This window comes from Gymnoscopelus braueri (genome assembly GCF_963280865.1).
Source record: "Gymnoscopelus braueri genome assembly, chromosome: 9".
Taxonomy (NCBI): domain Eukaryota; kingdom Metazoa; phylum Chordata; class Actinopteri; order Myctophiformes; family Myctophidae; genus Gymnoscopelus; species Gymnoscopelus braueri.
The window spans coordinates 50154312-50175166 of record NC_137610.1 but is presented as its reverse complement, the minus strand read 5'-3'; the positions used below and the strand labels follow the sequence as shown (position 1 = coordinate 50175166).

At 41.4% G+C, this 20855-nt stretch overlaps 1 protein-coding gene across 1 annotated transcript in view; it reads right to left on the bottom strand.

Moving 5' to 3' along the window:
- Positions 1 to 20855, bottom strand: part of ano1b (anoctamin 1, calcium activated chloride channel b) — a gene marked incomplete at its 3' end in the record, with an annotated part of 124489 nt that overhangs the window by 11712 nt on the left and 91922 nt on the right. Inside the window, exons 8-16 of the mRNA XM_080438215.1 lie at positions 20625 to 20676; positions 20454 to 20509; positions 19416 to 19457; positions 18010 to 18074; positions 16199 to 16333; positions 11517 to 11677; positions 10867 to 10949; positions 5072 to 5146; positions 4439 to 4516 (exon numbers count right to left, since the gene is read on the bottom strand). Of these exons, the coding sequence (XP_080294341.1) occupies positions 4439 to 4516; positions 5072 to 5146; positions 10867 to 10949; positions 11517 to 11677; positions 16199 to 16333; positions 18010 to 18074; positions 19416 to 19457; positions 20454 to 20509; positions 20625 to 20676 (747 nt within the window). The remainder of the gene's footprint in view (positions 1 to 4438; positions 4517 to 5071; positions 5147 to 10866; positions 10950 to 11516; positions 11678 to 16198; positions 16334 to 18009; positions 18075 to 19415; positions 19458 to 20453; positions 20510 to 20624; positions 20677 to 20855) is intronic.

Here is a 20855-nt window from a genome sequence, read left to right as displayed (position 1 = left end):
TCCCATAGACCGGACTTGGATTGGCTATTTGCACTCCATAGCCTTGCGGACACGTATCCCGTAGCCTGGAGGGACGGTGAGTCTGAGATTATGAATTCACAAAAATAACATTGTTATCGTTGAACGATTTGAAAAATTATTTGGGAATTTAGTTCCTTGGCGTGCCGGCAGCGTGCACATGAAATATGACACTGATCGGTGTTATCCTGTAGTAATTTGCAAGATTAGCCACAGACACAACAAACAAACAAACAAACAAACAAACTCACACACACACACACACACACACACACACACACACACACACACACACACACACACACACACACACACACACACACACACACAAGGGGTGAAAACATAACCTCCGCCTTCAGCCTGGCAGAGATAACTAGACAAGACAAGAATACTAACACTTAGTGGCAATCACGCAACATCATGCTTTCATTGGGGACTAATCTCTCTCCATTAGCCAGATACTGTACATGCACACACATAAATACAAATTAATCCGCAAGAAGACTAGCAATCTGACTACATTTATCTACATGATTATAAATTAGACCCGTCACCTGACTGAATGGAATATTGACCCCAACCCTGCTCTCAGTGCATGCCATGGCGTGCAAACATGAAATACAACATTTAACAACACACCATATCTGGAGTGCAACATGCCCCATGCATTTACCAGACCACAACCAGCAGCATGAAATGTTAATTGAATGGGTTTCATTCATCAAGTGACATATATGTATAACTTCAATGCGAGTGTTTTGATTGATTGATTGATTGATTGATTGATTGATTGATTGATTGATTGAATACCTTATTAACATTAATTAATTGCATTATTATTAAAAAATAAATAATTAATAATTATTAATTTTGTAAAAAGTAGGCTAATGGGGTACAGTTATACAATAATGCTCTGCAATGCTATGTTAATGCCAGTGTGGTGCCACACCTTGAGGCACCTTGCGATAAATACTTCTACTCCACTACATCCATAGAGTTAAAAAATAATAGAGAGGGCACCGGAAATCCCCGCCCATCCACTTGCATGGAGTTGCTCACCCAGCGCATACTCCCTTTTGACCCATTCTTCCAGGTTGGGAAATGTGACAGACGGGGCCTATTTGGGGCCTACGTGGCGCGTTTTGCGTAACGGAGTTGACGCGTTTATGCGTCATCTCAGTTCTGGGGGCTTGACTACATCTCCCGTAAGCTTGCTGTGTGTTTACAGTATGGATGCTTGGAGCGTTGGCCGCAGGGTGTCATAGGGAAGGGAGGGACAGACGTCAGTATCTATTTTGCTACATTTGCTATAAGTGAGTAGCTGCTCAAAATAGACAGGCTGCTAGAAAACAAGCCCAGTTACATTGAATGAAAGACTCAGGTATCAGCTCTACAGTAGTACTGTATGTTTTAAGGTTTCTGTTGTTCCATGGAGCCCTACTACGCTAACGTACCTAGACATGACATTAACCTAGACATTCTATTAACCCTTTAAGACCGAGAAAGCATCTGTCACTTTAGATTTGAACTACTTTAACCATTATTTTATACTTTGGCTATTCACAAATACCAGATATACAAGCTCAAGCTTGTAGGTCTGCTATTTTTGAAATATTATGAAAATGTGTGTACATCTTTGAATATATATTTGTATAACATTGTATAACATTGTATAACATATAACATTTGTAACTCAATTATTTGCCTCTGGGGGGTCCCTGGAACTAAATATTTTGAGATGGGTGTTCGCGGGTAAATACATATACATTTGGGGGGTCATTGACATGAAAAGGTCTACAAATCGAGCATCTAGTTCTAGAAAGAAAGACGCATGAGAAAGTGCTTATGTAGCTTATATGCCAGCTGTCAGTGGCATAGCGTAAGTACACTCGCCACGTCATCTGATATATGTGTCATATACGATATCAGTAGAGCCCGATTTAAAAAAGAAATGTTGGCCCTTGACCACACAGAAAACGAATCTTGTTGTTGCAAGGAGGTGATCATAGATGTATAACTCTATGGAGGTGATCCATTGGTGCAGAGTGGGCAGTCCATCAGAGAAATGGAACTCTTTTGAAGCGACCGACCGCTGATCGGCTCCCGTTACCCTGGTTTCCATCATGTCACTGCCTGGACCTGGTGATGCTCATAATCGGTTTTCACAAAGTGTGCACTACTATCCAGATCACATTTTCTACCATTGAGTTCTCTATAGATCAGTGCTACTCAACTTAAGATGGCTCAGGGGCCACTCAGCAAAATACCAAAAGTCCAAGGGCCGCAAGCTAAAAATGACCATTGTAATTGTTACTGTATAAGAAGATCAGAAAAAGCTAAGGTATGGCAAGGTTAGGGTTGCCAACTCCCAGAGATTGAAATAAGGGACACCTATCCTGGCCGCGCGGCCGAAAGAATTTGGGGGTCAAACCCCCCCCAAAAAAACGAAATGCATAGAAAACTATGCATTATACCTGTAACAATTGACGCACCTGTATCTGTCTGTTTTTTTATTTTTATTTCATTAAGCAACCCATATATTTGAACAGAAATGTATATTTTTATCCTGTGCTTAAAAATAAAAAAAATAAAAAAATGACCATGAGGGGCCGCAGAGACGCTGCATTGGGGCCGCATGCGGGGTTGAGTAGCGCTGCTATAGATGAAGGGTTCCCAAACTTTTCAGGCCGTTAGCACTTGGAATTGTATTGTAGGCATTATATTTTGTTTTGACTCGGTTCCACAGATAAATATTGTGAAAATAATTTTTACTCACAGTTCGAGGCGCTGTGAGCTTGTAGATTGGCTATTTTCACAATTACGCAACATTGACAATTTGGCCAATTTGGTATTAAAAAGGTTTTAAAGGTCATTAAATTGTCACTTTATAAATGCGCAGAAACCCTGTATACACTTATACTGTATGTTGGTTTGATTACTGTTGAGTGAGAAAACAATGTTGCACATTAAGCTAATCATCTGGGGATTTTTCCGCTTTTGCATTTTTTTCCCCATAAATCAGTGCTATTGAACACCCTTTACGTCTGTGTGTTGGTAAAAAAAATATTGAACCGATGAAAAGTATTAAAAAGTGCTTCTGACAAAAGCAGCTAACTCCATTGGATCCTCAAACTTTCTGCTAAACCAGCTAACTCCAGCAGAGGGGGGTGGAGTTAGCTGGCTTTGCTGACTCCAGGCTCCACCCCCTTTTGACCGCCAACCTCATTGCGAGCTTGGAGGTCCATTTAGCTGTTCTTATCAATGATGAACAAAACCTCCTAACTCCATTTTAGTTTTTCCTGAAAAATGAACATTTTGGTGTTAGCTGGTTCCTGCCGGACAGCAGAGATATTAAAGATATTTCTATCGACACGTTCGGCTATTTGGAAATATTGATGAATGAAACCCAATGAGCATGGCACAAAAGCAAGGAATGGTATAAGGCGGAGCAGAAGGAATGATAGAAAAGGAGGATAATAATCTGGGTAACATAATGAAGAGAGCAGGAGTATAGCATCAGAAGCAAGAGAAAGGGGGGAAAGATGACAATGAAAATACAGCCTAATTTATACTCCATAGGATGATGGTGTCACTTGCCGACCAGAACTGGCTCTTCAGGCTAACAACAATAACTGACTCTTCAAGGTAACAACAACAACTGACTCTTCAAGCTAACAACAAGAACTGACTCTTCAAGGTAACAACAACAACTGACTCTTCAAGGTAACAAGAACGGACTCTTCAGGCTAAAAACAAGAATTGACTTTTCAAGCTAACAACAAGAACTGACTTTTCAAGGTAACAAGAACTGACTCTTCAAGGTAACAACAAGAACTGACTCTTCAAGGTTACAAGAACTGACTCTTCAAGGTAACAACAAGAACTCACTCTTCAGGCTAACAACAATAATTGACTCTTCAAGGTAACAACAAGAACTGACTATTCAGGGTAACAACAAGAACTGACTCTTAATAACAAGAACTGACTCTTCAAGGTAACAACAAGAACTGACTCTTCAGGCTAACAACAGGAACTGACTCTTCAAGGTAACAATAACTGACTCTTACTAGTAACAACCAGAACTAACTCTTCAAGCTAATAAGTACTGGCTCTATAGGCAAAAAGTAAGAACTGACTCTTAAAGCTAACAATAAGAAACTGACACGTCAAGCTAATTGGATCTGACTCTTCAAGCAATAAGAACTTGACTCTTAAATCTAGTAATAAGAACTGACTGACTGACTGACAATGTGTTGCAATGCGACACATTGTTAGCATGGAGTGTCCATTTTCGATGGCAAGCAACACCGTCATGTGATGGAGTATAAATACATTTTAAGGATGAAGATGAGGTGAAGTGGAGTTAGTTATGATGGAAGCTCCTGGATGGCAGAAAAAGGATAGAGGAAGCTCAGTCTACCAGTCGTAACCCCGCCATGGCACTCTGCATTGTCTGCTGCCATTTGTTAGGACGATCCGCACCCTGATCTTTGGGCTTCTAGCACCAAAAAGGACATCATACACACACAGAAAGACCAGACCACACATCGATATTCACATCACACAACAACACATACAGTATATATATGGACAGATAGCAAAGACACAGGGAGCAGAAGGATATAAAAATACAGATTTTGAACAGATTTAGTAGTCTAGGAAAAATACTACTGTTCCTATATGATTCAGCATTTATATCCCCACAGTAGTACAAAGTATGTCACTTCCACAGTATGATCTAGCAGAAAAACTAACTTTAATACTAATATACTCTTTGTATCTATTTCTCTAGCACATATACACACTTAGTATGGTATTGAGTCAAGCAAAAAAAAGCTATATTTTGTACATTAATCGTATTCCCGGGAGCACTGAGGAGGTCGTACATAAAGTGGTATTGGTGTACCCCTAAATAATTCACAAACAATCCACAAAGTGGAATGGAGAGGTGGTACCGATAGGAGATACAACAGCATTGAAAAGTATCACTCTGGAAGACTGAAGGACAACTCTAGAACTCAAACATTCTACCAAGCAAAACACGTCATCCTACCTTCTGCTGGTCTTTGTGATCTTTCTTCTGCGACTTCTGCATGACCCGGAACTCATACTCTGCCCTGTGATGGTCCTGTGGGGGGAAGGTGGTGGATGTGACGGGGGGGGGGGGGGGGGTCGTTGACAAGGTGATGGTGAAAGTGGAGGTGGTGGATGGGTCGGTCACAGGGGGGTGAAGGTGGTGGATGGGTCGGTCGTGGGGGTGAAGGTGGTGGATGGGTCGGTCACAGGGGGGTGAAGGTGGTGGATGGGTCGGTCACAGGGGGGTGAAAGTGGTGGATGGGTCGGTCACAGGGTGGAGGGTAGAGAGAAAGAGAAACATCATGAATTCAATGTAAAGTCTCAGACTGTATCTCATACAGACTTTACATGAAAACTTCATTATATTATTTATGCAAAGGATTCATACCGTAAACTCAAAATTATCAAAATAATACCAATTACAACTCAAATGCAACGTCGCATGAAAATAATGACTTTTCCAACCAAGTTTACCATACAGTACCTTCAATGGAAAATTTCAAGAAAGCCTCAGGAAAAGAGCAAGTGAACCTGCCACATACCCCTTGGGGCGGTATTCAAACCTTAACTAGTTCAAAATTATTTTATAGTTTATAATTTGACAACAGAATAATGAGGATGGAACACATGAAATGTAATAGAATTATGTCGTGATAAGAGAGTGGTGGTGATTGGAGAGACAGTAAGTATAGAAACAGAGTGAATACAGAGCATAGACATGCATGTGTGATAATAATGTACCAGAATGCTGATGATGAAAGGATTGGTTTTCACATTGCAAAGCAATGGGTGTGGGTGAAGCACTGTGACTAAGGGCCCCATTCTGTGGCAGTTTTTTCCCCGTTAAATCGGGATAATGGACCTGCGCCGCCCCAATAGGTTATTCTAGCACCTGCTCTACCCGTCACCATTATGCCGACGCCGTTATTTGCGCATGGAGGTGTGCCCGTGGGCGTGTTGTTGCTATATCCCCCACATTGAAATTCTCAACCCACACATGGGTACGGCTTGGGGAGGGGGGATAGTGGATTCTAAAAGCACCCGCTGGTTCATAAAATCACCCGTCAAGTGCACACAGACACTACAATGGCTTTGTGCGTTGGACCATGAGCCGTGTTGCCAGCCTTGGCGAGAAATAAGCAACCGCAGTCCGCAGGTCTATGAAAACAAAAAGAAGCAACTATAAGGCCACATGAGCACTTCAAACTACTAACTTGAGCTTTCATATCCCCTAAATATTTCAGCCCGGCTCGACTAATAATTGACAAATTAGACCCAGCCCAGCCCGTCAGTCATTTTTCTAAAGAAGCCTTATTTCTCATTAAATCTTGGTAATTCGTTAACTCTTCCAACAGTCTATATTTTATTTAAAAAACAGCTTGGAGCAAATAGGGCTATATAAATATATACACTGCCCCATAACCATTTTAAAAATGATTATGGTATATGTTTCATAGAATAACCGTAATCATTTTTGCAATGGAGAAATCACATCCAATGTTACCTTCTAGGCTACTGCCCGGCCCGCTGCCTGTGGTCTCATCTGAAGAAATAATCCAACATTTACTTTGAGGTGAAAAAGACATGAAGAAAGCTCAATAGTCTGAAGATGTCATGTTATGGTTTAAACTTTAAAGGGGGCTCGATCTGCTGCTGCGTCATGACAAGACAGCTGAGTGATTTGACCTATATTGCGTTGCGCTGCCCTGTTGATTAATTATTTGGCATCAGCTGTGCAAGAATATATAACTATTTTAAATGGCTTTCATATACTCTTGGGGATCTGACTAATATGACAAGTTGCTTATTGTGAACACAATAGCCTACGCTACAAATTAATTAATATGTGAATTTATTTGGATGTAAAAAAAACGTAGACCCGGTGCCGCCGGTGCCGACGGGCCGGGTCGGGTCCCGTTGGGTTTGGGCTAAAATCTTAAGCACTTACATTTTTTATAAGATGATCGGATCATAGTGTGATTTTCATTTTGGCTGCTGTCTCATTAAACTCATGCTGCGTGTGAATATTATATTATAGCCTATATTATATATATTAGCCTATATTATTATTATATTCCCCGCGTAAACGCTACGTTCATGACCCCCCAAAATAACCATATTTGAACTGGGGACCCCCCCATTTTGTTTGACTCGGTTCCACAGATAAATATTGTGAAAATAGCAGATCTACAAGCTCGCCAGGCGTTGGGTGCTCCATTGTGGTCTCGACCCACAGGTTGAGAACCACTGCATTAAAAGCTCCAAGCAAGTTACATGTCTAGTATGTTGTTGACCACGTAATGTAATATTTTTGGTTTAGTGTTAGGCTTCTCCGTGGCGCGCGCGCCTCATTGCATGCTGTCCAAAATAACAGATCTGTAAGCTGTCGACAGACATGACGCAGCGCCGTTGATAGCTTGGATGTCTGTTATTTTGGGTAGGTAGGCGACGCACATACGCATCGCAGCAATGTGTCTGGGTTTGAGAGGCTTTGATTGATGTAAACTTAAGGTTTAGCTCTGTTCGGGATTACTGAACAAAGGTGGATGATGAAAGATAACGGGGACAATATGGATGTAAGTTAACTTTAACTGCGTCACTTCAGAGGAAACTATGGAGCTACTACAGAGATGTTTACACACCCCTGGAATCCATTAGAATGATGGAAATAGAACAATACAGCCAACGTGAGTACATAGGCTAGACCTTTCCTAAAACTGTCCAATTTATTATACCCATGTGCTACTGTTTGTCTGTGTACCACGTAGGAGCGTTGTCGCAACATGATGTAATTAATTATTTGGGAGCAGCCGGTGTGTACCAATAGTATACATATTTTAAATGGCTTTCATATACTATTCCGGATCTGACTAATATGACAAGCTTATTGTGAACACAATAGGCTACAAATTAATATAAAAATGTATTTGGATAAAATAAAATAAAAGAAGGAAAACAAGCCCAATGTGGCTTATAATAATCAGACCAGGCAACAGTGCAGACAGGTAGATAGGCTAGAGCATATATTGGATCGGGATGACGGCTAGCGCAGTCTTCTCTTAAAGGCAATGGCTTCTGGCACGGTGATTGGTTTTATCATTGTAACGCCCAAACCACACCTATGCATAATGTAACGGGTAGCTCAGGTGTTTGGCGGGTGAGGGGGGTGCCATAGAATACCGAATTTTGCGGGGAAACGCCTCTTGCCTAGTCCGAAATCCCTAATTAGTGGTTTGTTCAAATTTCACCTGGAATAGGGCAGATAGTGCCAATAGACAAAATGATCACCCTTTTAATGGAAATTGTCCTAAGACAACAGACGGACAGAAACGAAAACATAGTCTCAGGCTTTTGGCCGTCCTGCCTGGTGGAGACAATGATGTCTCTCACAGCAGTTACTAGTTTAAGAACAAATTATAATTATTTTGTGACCCTATACAACTTCTGTTGGTTACATTTTAACTTGTAAAACAAAGAAAAGAAAAAAGCATCATGTTTAATATGCCATGTTTTGTGGAATATTAGAAAAAAACATATCTTTTATTACGATAATATAGATAATATGGCAAGAGAAAATGTCCTTTTCTTTTAGACTGTCTTAAAGAGAAAAAGCAAACAGACTGCTGCAGTGGAGTCATTTGTGATAAAGACATGACTGTTTCATTGATAAAACATGAATTGAATTCCAATCTATGTGTGTGTGATTATGGTGACCGAAAAGTGAACATTGCAAGTGGAAGGCCAGAGTGAGAGCCAATGAGAGCAATAAAGATGAGGTAAGCTTATGTTGTGAATGGCTAGCTGGGGAATGGAAACAGTAGAGCAGAGAACGTTAGATAACGACCTTGCTGTTTAAGGCAATATCATGAATGTTTTTAGACATGAGATCATTCATTTCAAATTAGTCCATTACCACTGTATCTCTGTGTTCCAGATGTTTCGTGACACAGAAGGTCAGAAGCCGGGTATGCATGAAGTGCACATGAAATGTGAGCAGTGGATGTGGCCACTAACTGTACGTGTCCTGTGGAAATAGGGATGCTAGGGTTCAAGTGGCTAGAATACAAATAAATAAAGAGGAAGACAGAACATGTGGGTGGAGGAGCACGTGCCAGAACAACAGACAAAGCTGTGATTGTAGTAAAAAAAAATACGGTCCAAACCTTGAGAGCCTCCTGTTAAAAAACATGGTGAGGGTTGGAGATAGAGAGACAAAGGAAGAGGTAAAAAGGGCAGTTGTTGGGGGGCAAAGGGGAAGAATCATTACTGAAAACATACAGGACATTCTTGACTTGTTCCAGTCCATTGTCAGTAGTTATATCACATTTAATGTTTTGGTTTGATGTCACCCTTGACATTACCATGCAATTCAATGTGATGAACATCAATGGCATTAATTCACATGTGATCTCACAATTGTGAGCACATAGATTAACTCATCAGTATTGAATTATGATAATCAGTCATTTCTTCCATATCACACCTACATGCCTGTATTACTTTTACTGTACCTCTTAAGTAATGGTTATTTACAGTATATAGAATTGCACACAACGTAGATGCTATTTATGATAAGTCCTGCGAGGCTTGAATGAATTGCAATATGTATACACAATCTATATGTTATATCAGCCCATGGATAAGATAATGTAGCAGGTACCATGACAGCTCTAGTCTGTGAAGTAGAAAAGATCTGCCTCTGGCCTGTGTCCTTCCTCAATCAGGTTGGTAAAGGATTTGAGTGTTTTTGTATATATTAATCATTAAAGCTGTGTCACGGTGTTACATGTCAAACTTTTCAAACTGAAATGGTCAGGGGAGTCCCGGGAGTGGGACATGAAAAAGACACACAGGCCCAAAATACAATCATGACAAGGTATCATCTTCAAAAGACCACACACAGTTAACGAAAAATGGTGAGAAATCTCATGACATATTCATGGCTTATGCCATATACCATGGACAGCTGCAGGCCAGGCGAGCATAGAGCCAGTCAAAACACAGATTACTTTTTTTCCCTCCTATCAAATACTCTGTGATGGCTTGAATACAAAGACAATTTCCGTTGGTATCACATTCCTTTTTGGAATCCAAAAGGAAGACAATAATAGAGTTGTATTCTTTTTCAAGTCTAATTCTCGGATTTTTTTTTGATTCTTCATTCACTGTGAAGGAATGTGATACAAACGGAAATTATCTTTGTATTCAAGCCATCACAGGGTGAGTAAGTCGGTGCTTATAGGCAAATTTACCATTTTGCACTAAAAGGAAAGGACAGCGTTGTCTGACAGACATCTGATACGACACTCCTGATGAGGATATTTGATTACAGTAATGACCTTTTATCAGCTGTGAATAGCTCTCCCACATTGTGAGACAAGTGTCCATAAATAGCCAGTGATTTATAATCATTACTGTGTCGAACACATGGTTCTTTTTTTTTTTTCATTTCCTGAAATGTAACCGTGTTGGACATACACTGCCTGACAGTGTCGACATGCAGGTATGTCTGTATTTGTGTTATTTCCATCACTCAAAACACATATTGGTATCTACTGTCTGTCTAGTATGGAATGCTGTGATCTGCTCCATAACTATCATCTAACTAAGGCCCCTCTGAGTCGTAGTGCATGTTATGCTTGATTTATAGTCGTGTGCCGCACATGGCAGATCAGCTATTTTTGGCACGCAACACCGTACAAGTATACATCAGGCTTTAGATATGTACTGTAAGATAAGAAAGATACAGTATATGTTAGCTAAAGCACACACCTCCTCATCTTCAAAACCAGTCAGGTCCCACTCATAGTTAAGCCTCATCTGTCGTCTCTTCCAGTGCTCCATAAACATGGCCGCTGTACGAAAAAGAAAAATATATTAATTATAATAAGGTGACATGAAGGTGACATGAAGGTGACATGAAGGTGACGGTCCATTTAAAAGAGCAGATGTACATACAGTTAAGTCCACTAGTGGCAACGAAAAGGTGTAGGCTGAAGCAAGGCTTATTTTGCCTACCCTTTTTGAAAAGTAACTAAGGTTTTTATAAGAAGAAAACATAGTAACATAATTTCAAATATTGGTTTGACTAAACTGAAAAAAAAAACATCTAAGCAAACATTGGTCTAACAAAATTGAAAAAAAATCTAAGCAAGAGACTTAGCTTTAGCCTACACTATTTGAAAAGTAACACAAGTTTCAAAACAAAACAAAATAACACAGTTTCAAACACTGGTTTAACGAAACTGACAGCATTGGATAATTCAAAAAGATTTAAGAAAGAGACTGTCCAAGAACAGAGAGCAGAAGGAAACAAGTCAAGTTTCACTAAATACAATATTATGTTTCTACGCTTCATCATACTATGTGGCTTTTTGACCACAGAATATGGGTCCTACTGTACAGTATGTGCGTTGTCTCACCCCATAGAGCCATGAATATAGAGAAGAACACAGTAGCAGGGTTATCAAATAAATGGCTGGCCCTGGCTGTGCCACAGGCTGTACTCAGCTTCCAGTAGCTGCACGCTCGGTCACACAGAGGGCACATCGATATGTTGTTCTTCGGGTGACAGATCTCCATACTGGAAAAGATATGCACACGCATGCACACACACACACACACACACACACACACACACACACACACCCCCACACACACCCCCACACACACACACACACACACACACACACACACACACACACACACACACACACACACACACACACACACACACACACACGCACACACACGCACAGTTACATACAAATTTACTGTCACTATCGTCAGTGTTCAATTTGGAAGAAAAACAAAAACAGATGGCAGCATCACAACACATTGTGAGCTTGAAGATACATTTTCTTGTGGGACTACACCATGAATTTGAACTTTTTCTTATTTTTTGTGTGTTTTTGGTCTCCCCTACCTCTCTTCTATCCCCAAAAATACCCCAGTTTGAACACTCAGGCTTTCACAGCATATCTGGGGTTTTCTGTAAATTGGTCTCAAAACAGGCCAAACTGATTTGCACCCGAACGTGATGTCACGTTCGGGTACAATCCCTCCCGTTTTTCAGTTAATTTTTTTTTTTTTTTTTTTTTTTTTACTTTTTCCACAGAACCAGGAGATAACATGCCAAAAACAGGACAATGTGGTATTGCAGGTGAAAGTGCTTTATAAGCCAGAGAGAAGTTAGTTGGAATGAGTATATCTGAGGCTTGATTTAGGCTCAAACCTTTTGAAAAACGTTTGAGGGACATAAACAATATGATATTAAATATTATTATAATTTTTTTAATTCATGGTGTAGATCCTTTAACCAGAACTAGTAAAATACACATTTAGTTTCCCTCCTTTGAATTACCCTTCTCACTGTGTAGGCCTACATATATCGTCTCTGTCGGGTGTAAACCTCATATGTCCAAAACTGTTTTCAGGATTAAAACGTCCAAAAGTAGCAGATCTACAAGCTCAAAAGTTCCGCGTTTCGAGCTTGTATATCTGCTACTTTTGCTACTTTTGTGTGACGCTGTAGTATGATCAAGTAGGGCGTCGTTCATTCACGAAAAAACGTAAAATATGGACATACCGTAAGAGGTTTCTAACCGACAGGAACGATATCTGATGCAGGCTGTGTATGGTATTCAGGTTTTGTAAAGTCTGTCTGAAATGATCAAATTCTTGGCAGAAATTATCTATTATATAATACCGTGTCAATGTTGAATAGGAGGTGACGATTAAGAACGTGTCACACAGGAGTTCTGGGTTGTGTTACAGACTTTCATGCTGCTGGTTGTGCATGTGTGTGTGTGTGTGTGTGTGTGTGTGTGTGTGTGTGTGTGTGTGTGTGTGTGTGTGTGTGTGTGTGTGTGTGTGTGTGTGTGTGTGTGTGTGTGTGTGTGTGTGTGTGTGTGTGTGTGTGCGTGCGCGCGTGTGTGTGCATGTGTGTGCGCGTGTGTGTGTGCGTGCATGCCTGTGTGTGTGTAAGCAGTGTGTGTCATAATATCCTGCAGATGATGAGAACCAGACCAGAGGAAGTAGAACAGGACTATAAATGTCGCAGCTCATTCGTCAAGCATTCCTCTTTTTTCTCCTTTTCTCCTGAATTTGTTAGCTGTCTTGTTCCTTCTTGCCCACACTATCTCTTTTCACATTCCTTCTTCCTTCTTATTATTTATGTATACCTCCTCTATGCCTGCCCTCATGTGCTTTCTTTCACGTGTTTCCCCTCTCTTCTCTCTGTGTCTCAGCCCTGTTATTACCTTTCACCAGGGTTATTATATTTAAAGGGATAGTTCACCCCCAAAATGACTATTTTTTTCTATCGATTACACACCCCATGGAGACTTGAATTCATGGAGATTTTCTTTTTTTTTCTCGTATTCCTAAGCCAATAATTTGATGACCGGTGGTAGGAGACACAAAGTGTGAACTTTGAGTCTCCTACCGGAGACATTAGCATCTTTCCGCCGGTCATCAAATTATTGGTTTAGGAATGCGACCAAAACAAAATAATCTCCATGAATTCAAGGCTTCATGGGGTGTGTAATTGATAGAAAATAAGTATTTATTTTGGGTGGACTATCCCTTTAAAGCTCCACTATGTAGCTTTCCTCTTCTACCCCAAATCAAATTAGTTAATTTTGAGGACAGGAATTATTTTAGGTTAGTTTTGAGTTTGGTAATGGGACTGGTAGGGAGTCGGAGGTGGCAGCATAGTTGAATGCATTTTTAACCCATGTTTGAGCCGGATTTTGGGGGAACCAGGTCCTTCTGGTGTTATGCCCATAGAAGTAGTTTGAACAGGTATCTGGGCACTGATCCTCTGAGTATCTTTTGAAGTCAAAACAAAATCAAAAATCAAATCAAATGAACATTTCAAAACGATAATAATAACCTTGCCTTCCAGCACAGCAAGCATTTTCATTTATCACCCGGGTGAGAAGAGTGTCACATGTGTCACATGCACGGTAGCTATTCAACTATTTACACCCGACCCCATCAGCCCCCACCCAGCTACAAAAAAAACCTCAACAATGCAGACCATGTTGACTTGAAAATGTTGGCATTGAAAAGTCAAGCAGACAGAAGCAGCAGGCTTGAGTGAGGTTGGCCCACGAGCAAGGTGTCAGCTGAGCCTCACTTGTTTGGTGGATTACATCAGGTTGATAAAACACATCCATGGACTGACCTAATGCAATAATATCTCTTCCCTGTATGTATGGCAAGTACAAGTGTCAATTCTTGATGTCTTATTGTATTTAGTGCCTGCATGCAAAGGGTCCCATGCATCTCTGAGACCCTGCTTCAGTTTAAAGAGTGCAGAGTGGGATCTCTGGACAGCTGCTGGAAGAAATCTAAAGCAAAGTTAGAGAGTGGATTCAACCTTCCAAGTTCCTGTCTATCGATAAAAGGCTTCACACCACCACATGGGATGTATACCAAGTATAGACCTGGGGGACTGTATAGGATTTAAGTTTTTAAGAGTCCCTTTGTTCCCCAGATCAAACAAGTCACCCAGGCCTCCTCCAGCTGTCAGTAATGGTAAGTGCCTGAAAATATAGTGCAATTAGAGGTGAGGCGTAAGCCAAGTGCTATGACCAAGTTGCATACTTTACATATAGGTCAATACGCTTTGATATCATGTCGGTAGGCTATATAGTAGCTTAAATGATATCAAAGCATAGTTACGTTGGCTTTAAAAGTGTTCTGCTTTTAATTAGCAAACAGTTTTTTTTAATCATATACTGTAGGTGTGTTGATGAATTGAATACATACTGTAGGACCACAATGAAAACAAGCCCTCTGGGCTTTTTGTGTTATCCTTTTAGCATTATTTGCTATAAAGTATTCAATCAATCAATCAATCAATGTTTTTTTAAGTCTGTGTACTAAATAGCCTAATACTCTATACTGGGGCCAGCCATAACTACGCTATGCCACTGATCGCCACTGATAACAGATGGCTGCAGAGTTACGCTTGAAAGAAAAACTCAGTATGTTCACTTCCTGAAAAACAATGACAAACTCCAAATGCTGAAATGAGTGTCATTCCATTCAAAGTTGTGTCAGCAAAGCCATTGACAAATTGCCTCACAATCTCAAGAGTTTAATTTCACGAACGCGCAACTGGTTTTCTCACAGTGCGCTGAGGCATATAGACAATATGCCAATATATTCAAATTAATCAATTCCGGTAAAAATGCTAGTACAGCTTTCAGGCGCTCTCTATTCATGACTGCTGCGTGTGTATATTAGGGCAGTGGGATGAGCTCGAGTTACAATGTTCAGCTTAGCAAAGATGCCAAACAAAGTTATGATGCAGAAGCGCTCTACCAAATGTACTGTGATCCCGTGAACAAACTTTCCCTGGAGTTTCTCATGCCCATCCCGAGTTTGCTCGAGTCAACACAATGTTCCAACTTGAAACTGACAATTCATTCAAAATGCTGACTGCCTAAGGTTTTTCCATACACTCATCTTTAGAGTAATTAACCACACACAGCACCACAACTCTGCTCACTCAGGGGAAGGTGGCTGTTGAGAGGGAGAAAAACTGGCCCGGTAAAAGTGCGGTACAAGTGACAATGCCACTAAGAGAGACGAAACAAAAAAGGAAACTGAGGATTTGACTGAGTGTTCTGTTTCTGAGTGTTCTGAGTGTTCTGAAGACAAAGTGGAAACCTTGGAGTGGAATCCTTTTTCATCCAGGGTGTGTGTGTGTGTGTGTGTGTGTGTGTGTGTGTGTGTGTGTGTGTGTGTGTGTGTGTGTGTGTGTGTGTGTGTGTGTGTGTGTGTGTGTGTGTGTGTGTGTGTGTGTGTGTGTGTGTGTGTGTGTGTGTGTGTGTGTGTGTGTTTGTGTCACAGTGTGACGAGTTGTAAAGTTTAGATTGGCTATTTTTGGTTCACGACACCTGCATGCACCTACTGTAAGTGCTGTTGTATACCCTGCTGTGTGTGTGTGTGTGTGTGTGTGTGTGTGTGTGTGTGTGTGGGTGTGTGTGTGTGTGTGTGTGTGTGTGTGTGTGTGTGTGTGTGTGTGTGTGTGTGTGTGTGTGCGTATGTGATTGTGTGTGTGTATGTGCGTGCGTGCGTTCATGTGTACCTTGGGATGTTGTCATCAACAGTAGCACACCCGTATAGGAACACAATGACTCCCACCACAGAGGCAGGGATAAGCATCTGCGTGTACAGACCCAGCCAGGCGAAGTACAGACCAATCTTCTCCCCAAAATACTTCCTGGAGAACACAATAACAAAATAAAAAAGTAGCCTATAAATAAATCAGGCAGAAGTTTACACAAAGTAGTAAGGAGTGGGCAGAATTATTTTGGAGCAATCTTTCTTCGACTGCAGTTACAATTGTTAAATAAACATGAAAAAAAAGAAAAAGAGAGAGACACTGTAAAGTTCCAGCCCACTATCATGGAGACTGCATGGGCTTTGAGACTCCAACAAACTCAATTGGTTGCGTTCGTGGATCTGAGTCCAGCAGGGGACGGTGACCTCTGTTACTAGTGAGTCCTAAAACACTGTTCCACAGTCTATCAATCTATCCAAAATGTATATAAAATGTATCACCACACCACGTTATATGTACAGTATGTATCTGCAGTTCAGTCAGATATGAGGATATTGTCGCTGTTGGGCAGAAACCAACTATCTCAGTTTTTCAACTTTTTTTTAATTTCTTTAATAAATCAGTGCTATTAAACACCTTACGTCTGTGTGTGGGTTTTACAAATATTGAACCAATGAAAAGTATTAAAAAGCGCCTCTGACTAAACCTCCTAACTCCATTTGATCCTCAAACTGTCGGTCAAACCACCCAACTCCAACTTTTCGTCATTCTAATCAATGATGGACAAAACAACCATCTTCCCTTTAATGGTGAAAAACCTCCTAACTCCACTTGAGCTGGATTTAGGTAAAGTGATGATAATATCAGGACACATTCAAGTATCTGACACCACCACGGAGGTTGTGGGTTCGAATTGTGCATCCGGCTTTGTCGAGCGTCTACTACACGAACACAATTGGCCCGTGTTCGGGGGAGGGAAGCTGGGCGGGAAGGGTGATATTGGTCATTGCACGCACTCCTACGGGCTGGGGGCGGCACCTGTCAGCGGGGAGTGTTGGGCGGGAGGAGTAGGACGAAGGCTCTACGTTCTCCTCGTGGGGGCTCCTCACTGGCAGGTGAGATACAGTTGGAACAGCAGTGACAACACAGAAATGTGTGAGGGGAGGAATCAATTGGCATAACGACTAAATTGGGGAGAAAAATGGGGTGCAAAATAATTGTCTACTCTAAATTTTGCGGGGAAAAAAAGATTTAAAAAAGGATGTGCATGTTGGCTCACTGGAAACACCAGAGGGTCCCGTCGTCCAGGTACCCCACGGTTCCTTGAGGGGGTTCCAAATGGCCCCGTTACGGGTGTGTAACTCTGAGAGTGTACAAATGGAACCAAATGGACCCTTGTTCCATTTTGTACACTCTAAGAGTTATGGGGTCCTTGAAATTAAAAAGTTTGAGAACCACTGCGCTACACTGAATGAAACAGAGCCTTAATTAGTAAATTCGTAAGGACATGTGAAGGAAGTATTCCAATTATGGCTGCTGTGCATAGAGCCTGTGTTTGTTGGAGTGCCCGCTGCCAAGGCCAAGCTAGAAGCATCAGTGCTGCTGGGGCTCCACGCTGGTGGGCTAATGCCTTGAAACCTGCTTCTCGGTTCAACAGTCCTTGGATGAACCAGACAGTGCCCTTGCTACATACAGTACACTGATCTGATTTAGACATTGTGGTTTTGAAGGCATCTACTGTGTATGCCGTTCTCTCATCCTTATACTTCGATTACATTTTGTGAGTGCTCAAACTAATAAAGTGGGAAGTAATTGAAGGCAAAAACGTTCCTTACCGTACAAGGCCAATGGGTTGGTATTTGTAGAAGACGCTGTAGCTTGCCCACTCCTCGTACAAGAGCTGGGGAGGGCAAACAACAACAACTATTGTGAAGTCTGTTTATGTTCTGAAACCTTGCTGTGGCTAAACATTCAAATCCTGCAGACCCATAGTTGAAGATGAGCTGAATGATTGTAGCCAATTCGCCCACCGAGTCCCGACAAAACAGATCCATAGATGATGCCATAGCCACAATGCTACACACTGCCCTCTCCCACCTGGAGAGAGACAAGTCCTATGTGAGAATGCCATTCATAGACTACATCTTAGCGTTCAACACCATAATCCCGCTCAGACTTGACACCAAACTCAGGAACCTATAGGGCTCAACCCCAGCCTGCTCGATCCTGGACTTTCTGTCAGAATGCCGACAAGTGGTGAGGATGGGAACTATCTAAAACCTCTTCTGCCCTGACCCTCACCACAGGAGCCTGCTAGGGCTGTGCCCCCCTGCTCTGCTCCCTGTACACCTATGACTTCGAGGCCACGCACAGCTCCAACTTAGTAGTCAAGTTGACGACACAACAGTTATAGGCCTGATCACGTATTGTGGACTACAGGAGGTCAGGCAGAGGGCACACCCCCATCCACATAGAAGCCGCTGCAGTGGAGAGGGTCAGTGAGTTCAAATTCCAGGAACTCAAATGAGACGTATACACTTGAACGGCTGATGACAAAGGCACAATGCTCTACTTTCTCAGGCGACCAAAGACGTTCAGCATGGGCCCCAAAGTCCTGTGGGTCTTCTATGGAAGTACCACAGAGAGTATCCTGACTGGCTGTATCACTGCCTGGTATGGCAACTGTACCGACCTCAACCGCAAGGCAATGCAAAGGGTTCTGCGGAGAGCCGAAAACATCAGCGGATGTGGTCTCCAACTCTCCACCCGCACCACATCCAAGACTCATACGCTGTGACAGCAAAAGCTTTCGCAGAATCATGAAAGATTGTAGTCACCCCCACCGCAGACTGTTGGCAAGGTGATGCTACATGGAAAGTGGCTCAGCAGTCACAAGGCCCTTGGCAATAGACTAGTTAAGAGCTTCTTCCCCCCCAGGGAAATCAGATACCTGAACAGGCTAGTAAAGCTTGAGAAGTGCTAATATCACCCCCCCCCCACACACACACACACACACACACATTACCCTGCTGCTACAATGTTGAAAGCTGAACAAAAATATGTTTTACTGTTATTTATGTTCCAAGACGTAACAATGAAGAACCTTGCACCTTGAATCAAGTAAGACTTCATGACTCCTCTTCTATTCTTCTGATCTGATCTAAACAACTCACTCCTTTCTTCCCCCAATTCTTTGACTTTCAACAGCTGGCTTCTTAATGTCAAAAAAGGGGGAGCTTACCTTCCTGTCGTTGTTCTCTATATTCTCCCCATGAACATCTCCCTGTAAAAACAGAAGTGAAACATTAAAGGCTGTATTGATACGGATAAATATTGATGTAGAATCAATACCATTAAATCCATACCATTACAATTTTAGAACCTTTCAAGGTATTATTCAATTACAGTTCCAAAAAGCCTCTTTAAACCCTAAATACTTGCAGGGTTTAAAGACAGATCTCTTCCAGCAGCTGTCCAGAGATCCCACTCTCTTCAAACCGAAGCAGGGTCTCAGAGATGCATACCCAGGAGTCTATCTATACAACACATAGTGCCTGTCTGCTGTATGTAACAGCACACATCAGAAAATAAGTAGATATGGGAAAGTAATGTGACAAAAAGGCGTTTGACACTGTTAATCATGCTATGTTTGTTCAAACGTAGGGCTTTGGGCTTTAACATAATCTTTACTTATCTTTGGGGCAGAAAACAAGTTGTAGAGGTGAATGAATGGCACCATGTCCTCACCTCGGTAACAGGTAGAGTGGGCACTAAGGAAGAGTGAGCACCTCAATGTAAAATTGACTATTTTCCCCAAAACGTAAAATAATTAAATAAATTGGAAAATGGTGGTCTTATGTAATGTACGGTATACATGATTAGAACATGCTTGAACATTCCACAATGAAGATCTCATATCTCTACAATTGCTACAAATTGCTACAAAAGCTGTATAGCCTTTACATTTTTCAAATGTAAAGTATGCATTTTGTCCCCAAAAATAACATTTTGGACAAAATAGCCAATTTTACATAGAGGTGCTCACTCTTCCTTAGTGGCCACTCTTCTTGTATCCCTCACCTCAACCACAACCATATGGGGTCCCTCAAGAGAGGGACATAAGATATCAAAAAAAATAATACAATATGTAAGTACAGCCAGTGTTAAGCCCTATTCATACTTTGTCGCGTTACGATGTCGTGCGTCGTTGTGAACTATATTTATTTTCGGTGCACGCCGCTGTGAAAAAACTGAGCATAATTTATTAGGTGTTACTCACATCATGGAGAGGATATGCAGCCATGTAGACCCCACAAGCCAGAATACTGGTGATACCTACAGGACAAAAAGGTTAATTATTTGATTCATGTGCCTAACTATTTATGTCACTTTAACCACAAACATCTGTATTCATTTAATTATTTATCGAGAAAGCGGGAGAGAGAATTACCCATGCTGTACTTGGCCTTTGTGCATTTTGTCCGTTTTAATACCTCAAAAACCTGGTGAATGAAGGCACTGAATTAATTAATTAAGAACACATGAAATGACCCCGCTATCAAACTCAATTCAACATAACAACAATCAGAATGATAGCTTTTAGGAAACAAAAGGAATGCTGTAGCAATGCTAAAGCCTTTACAATTGTAGCACACTAGTCTCTTGTGTTGAAACACTGTCA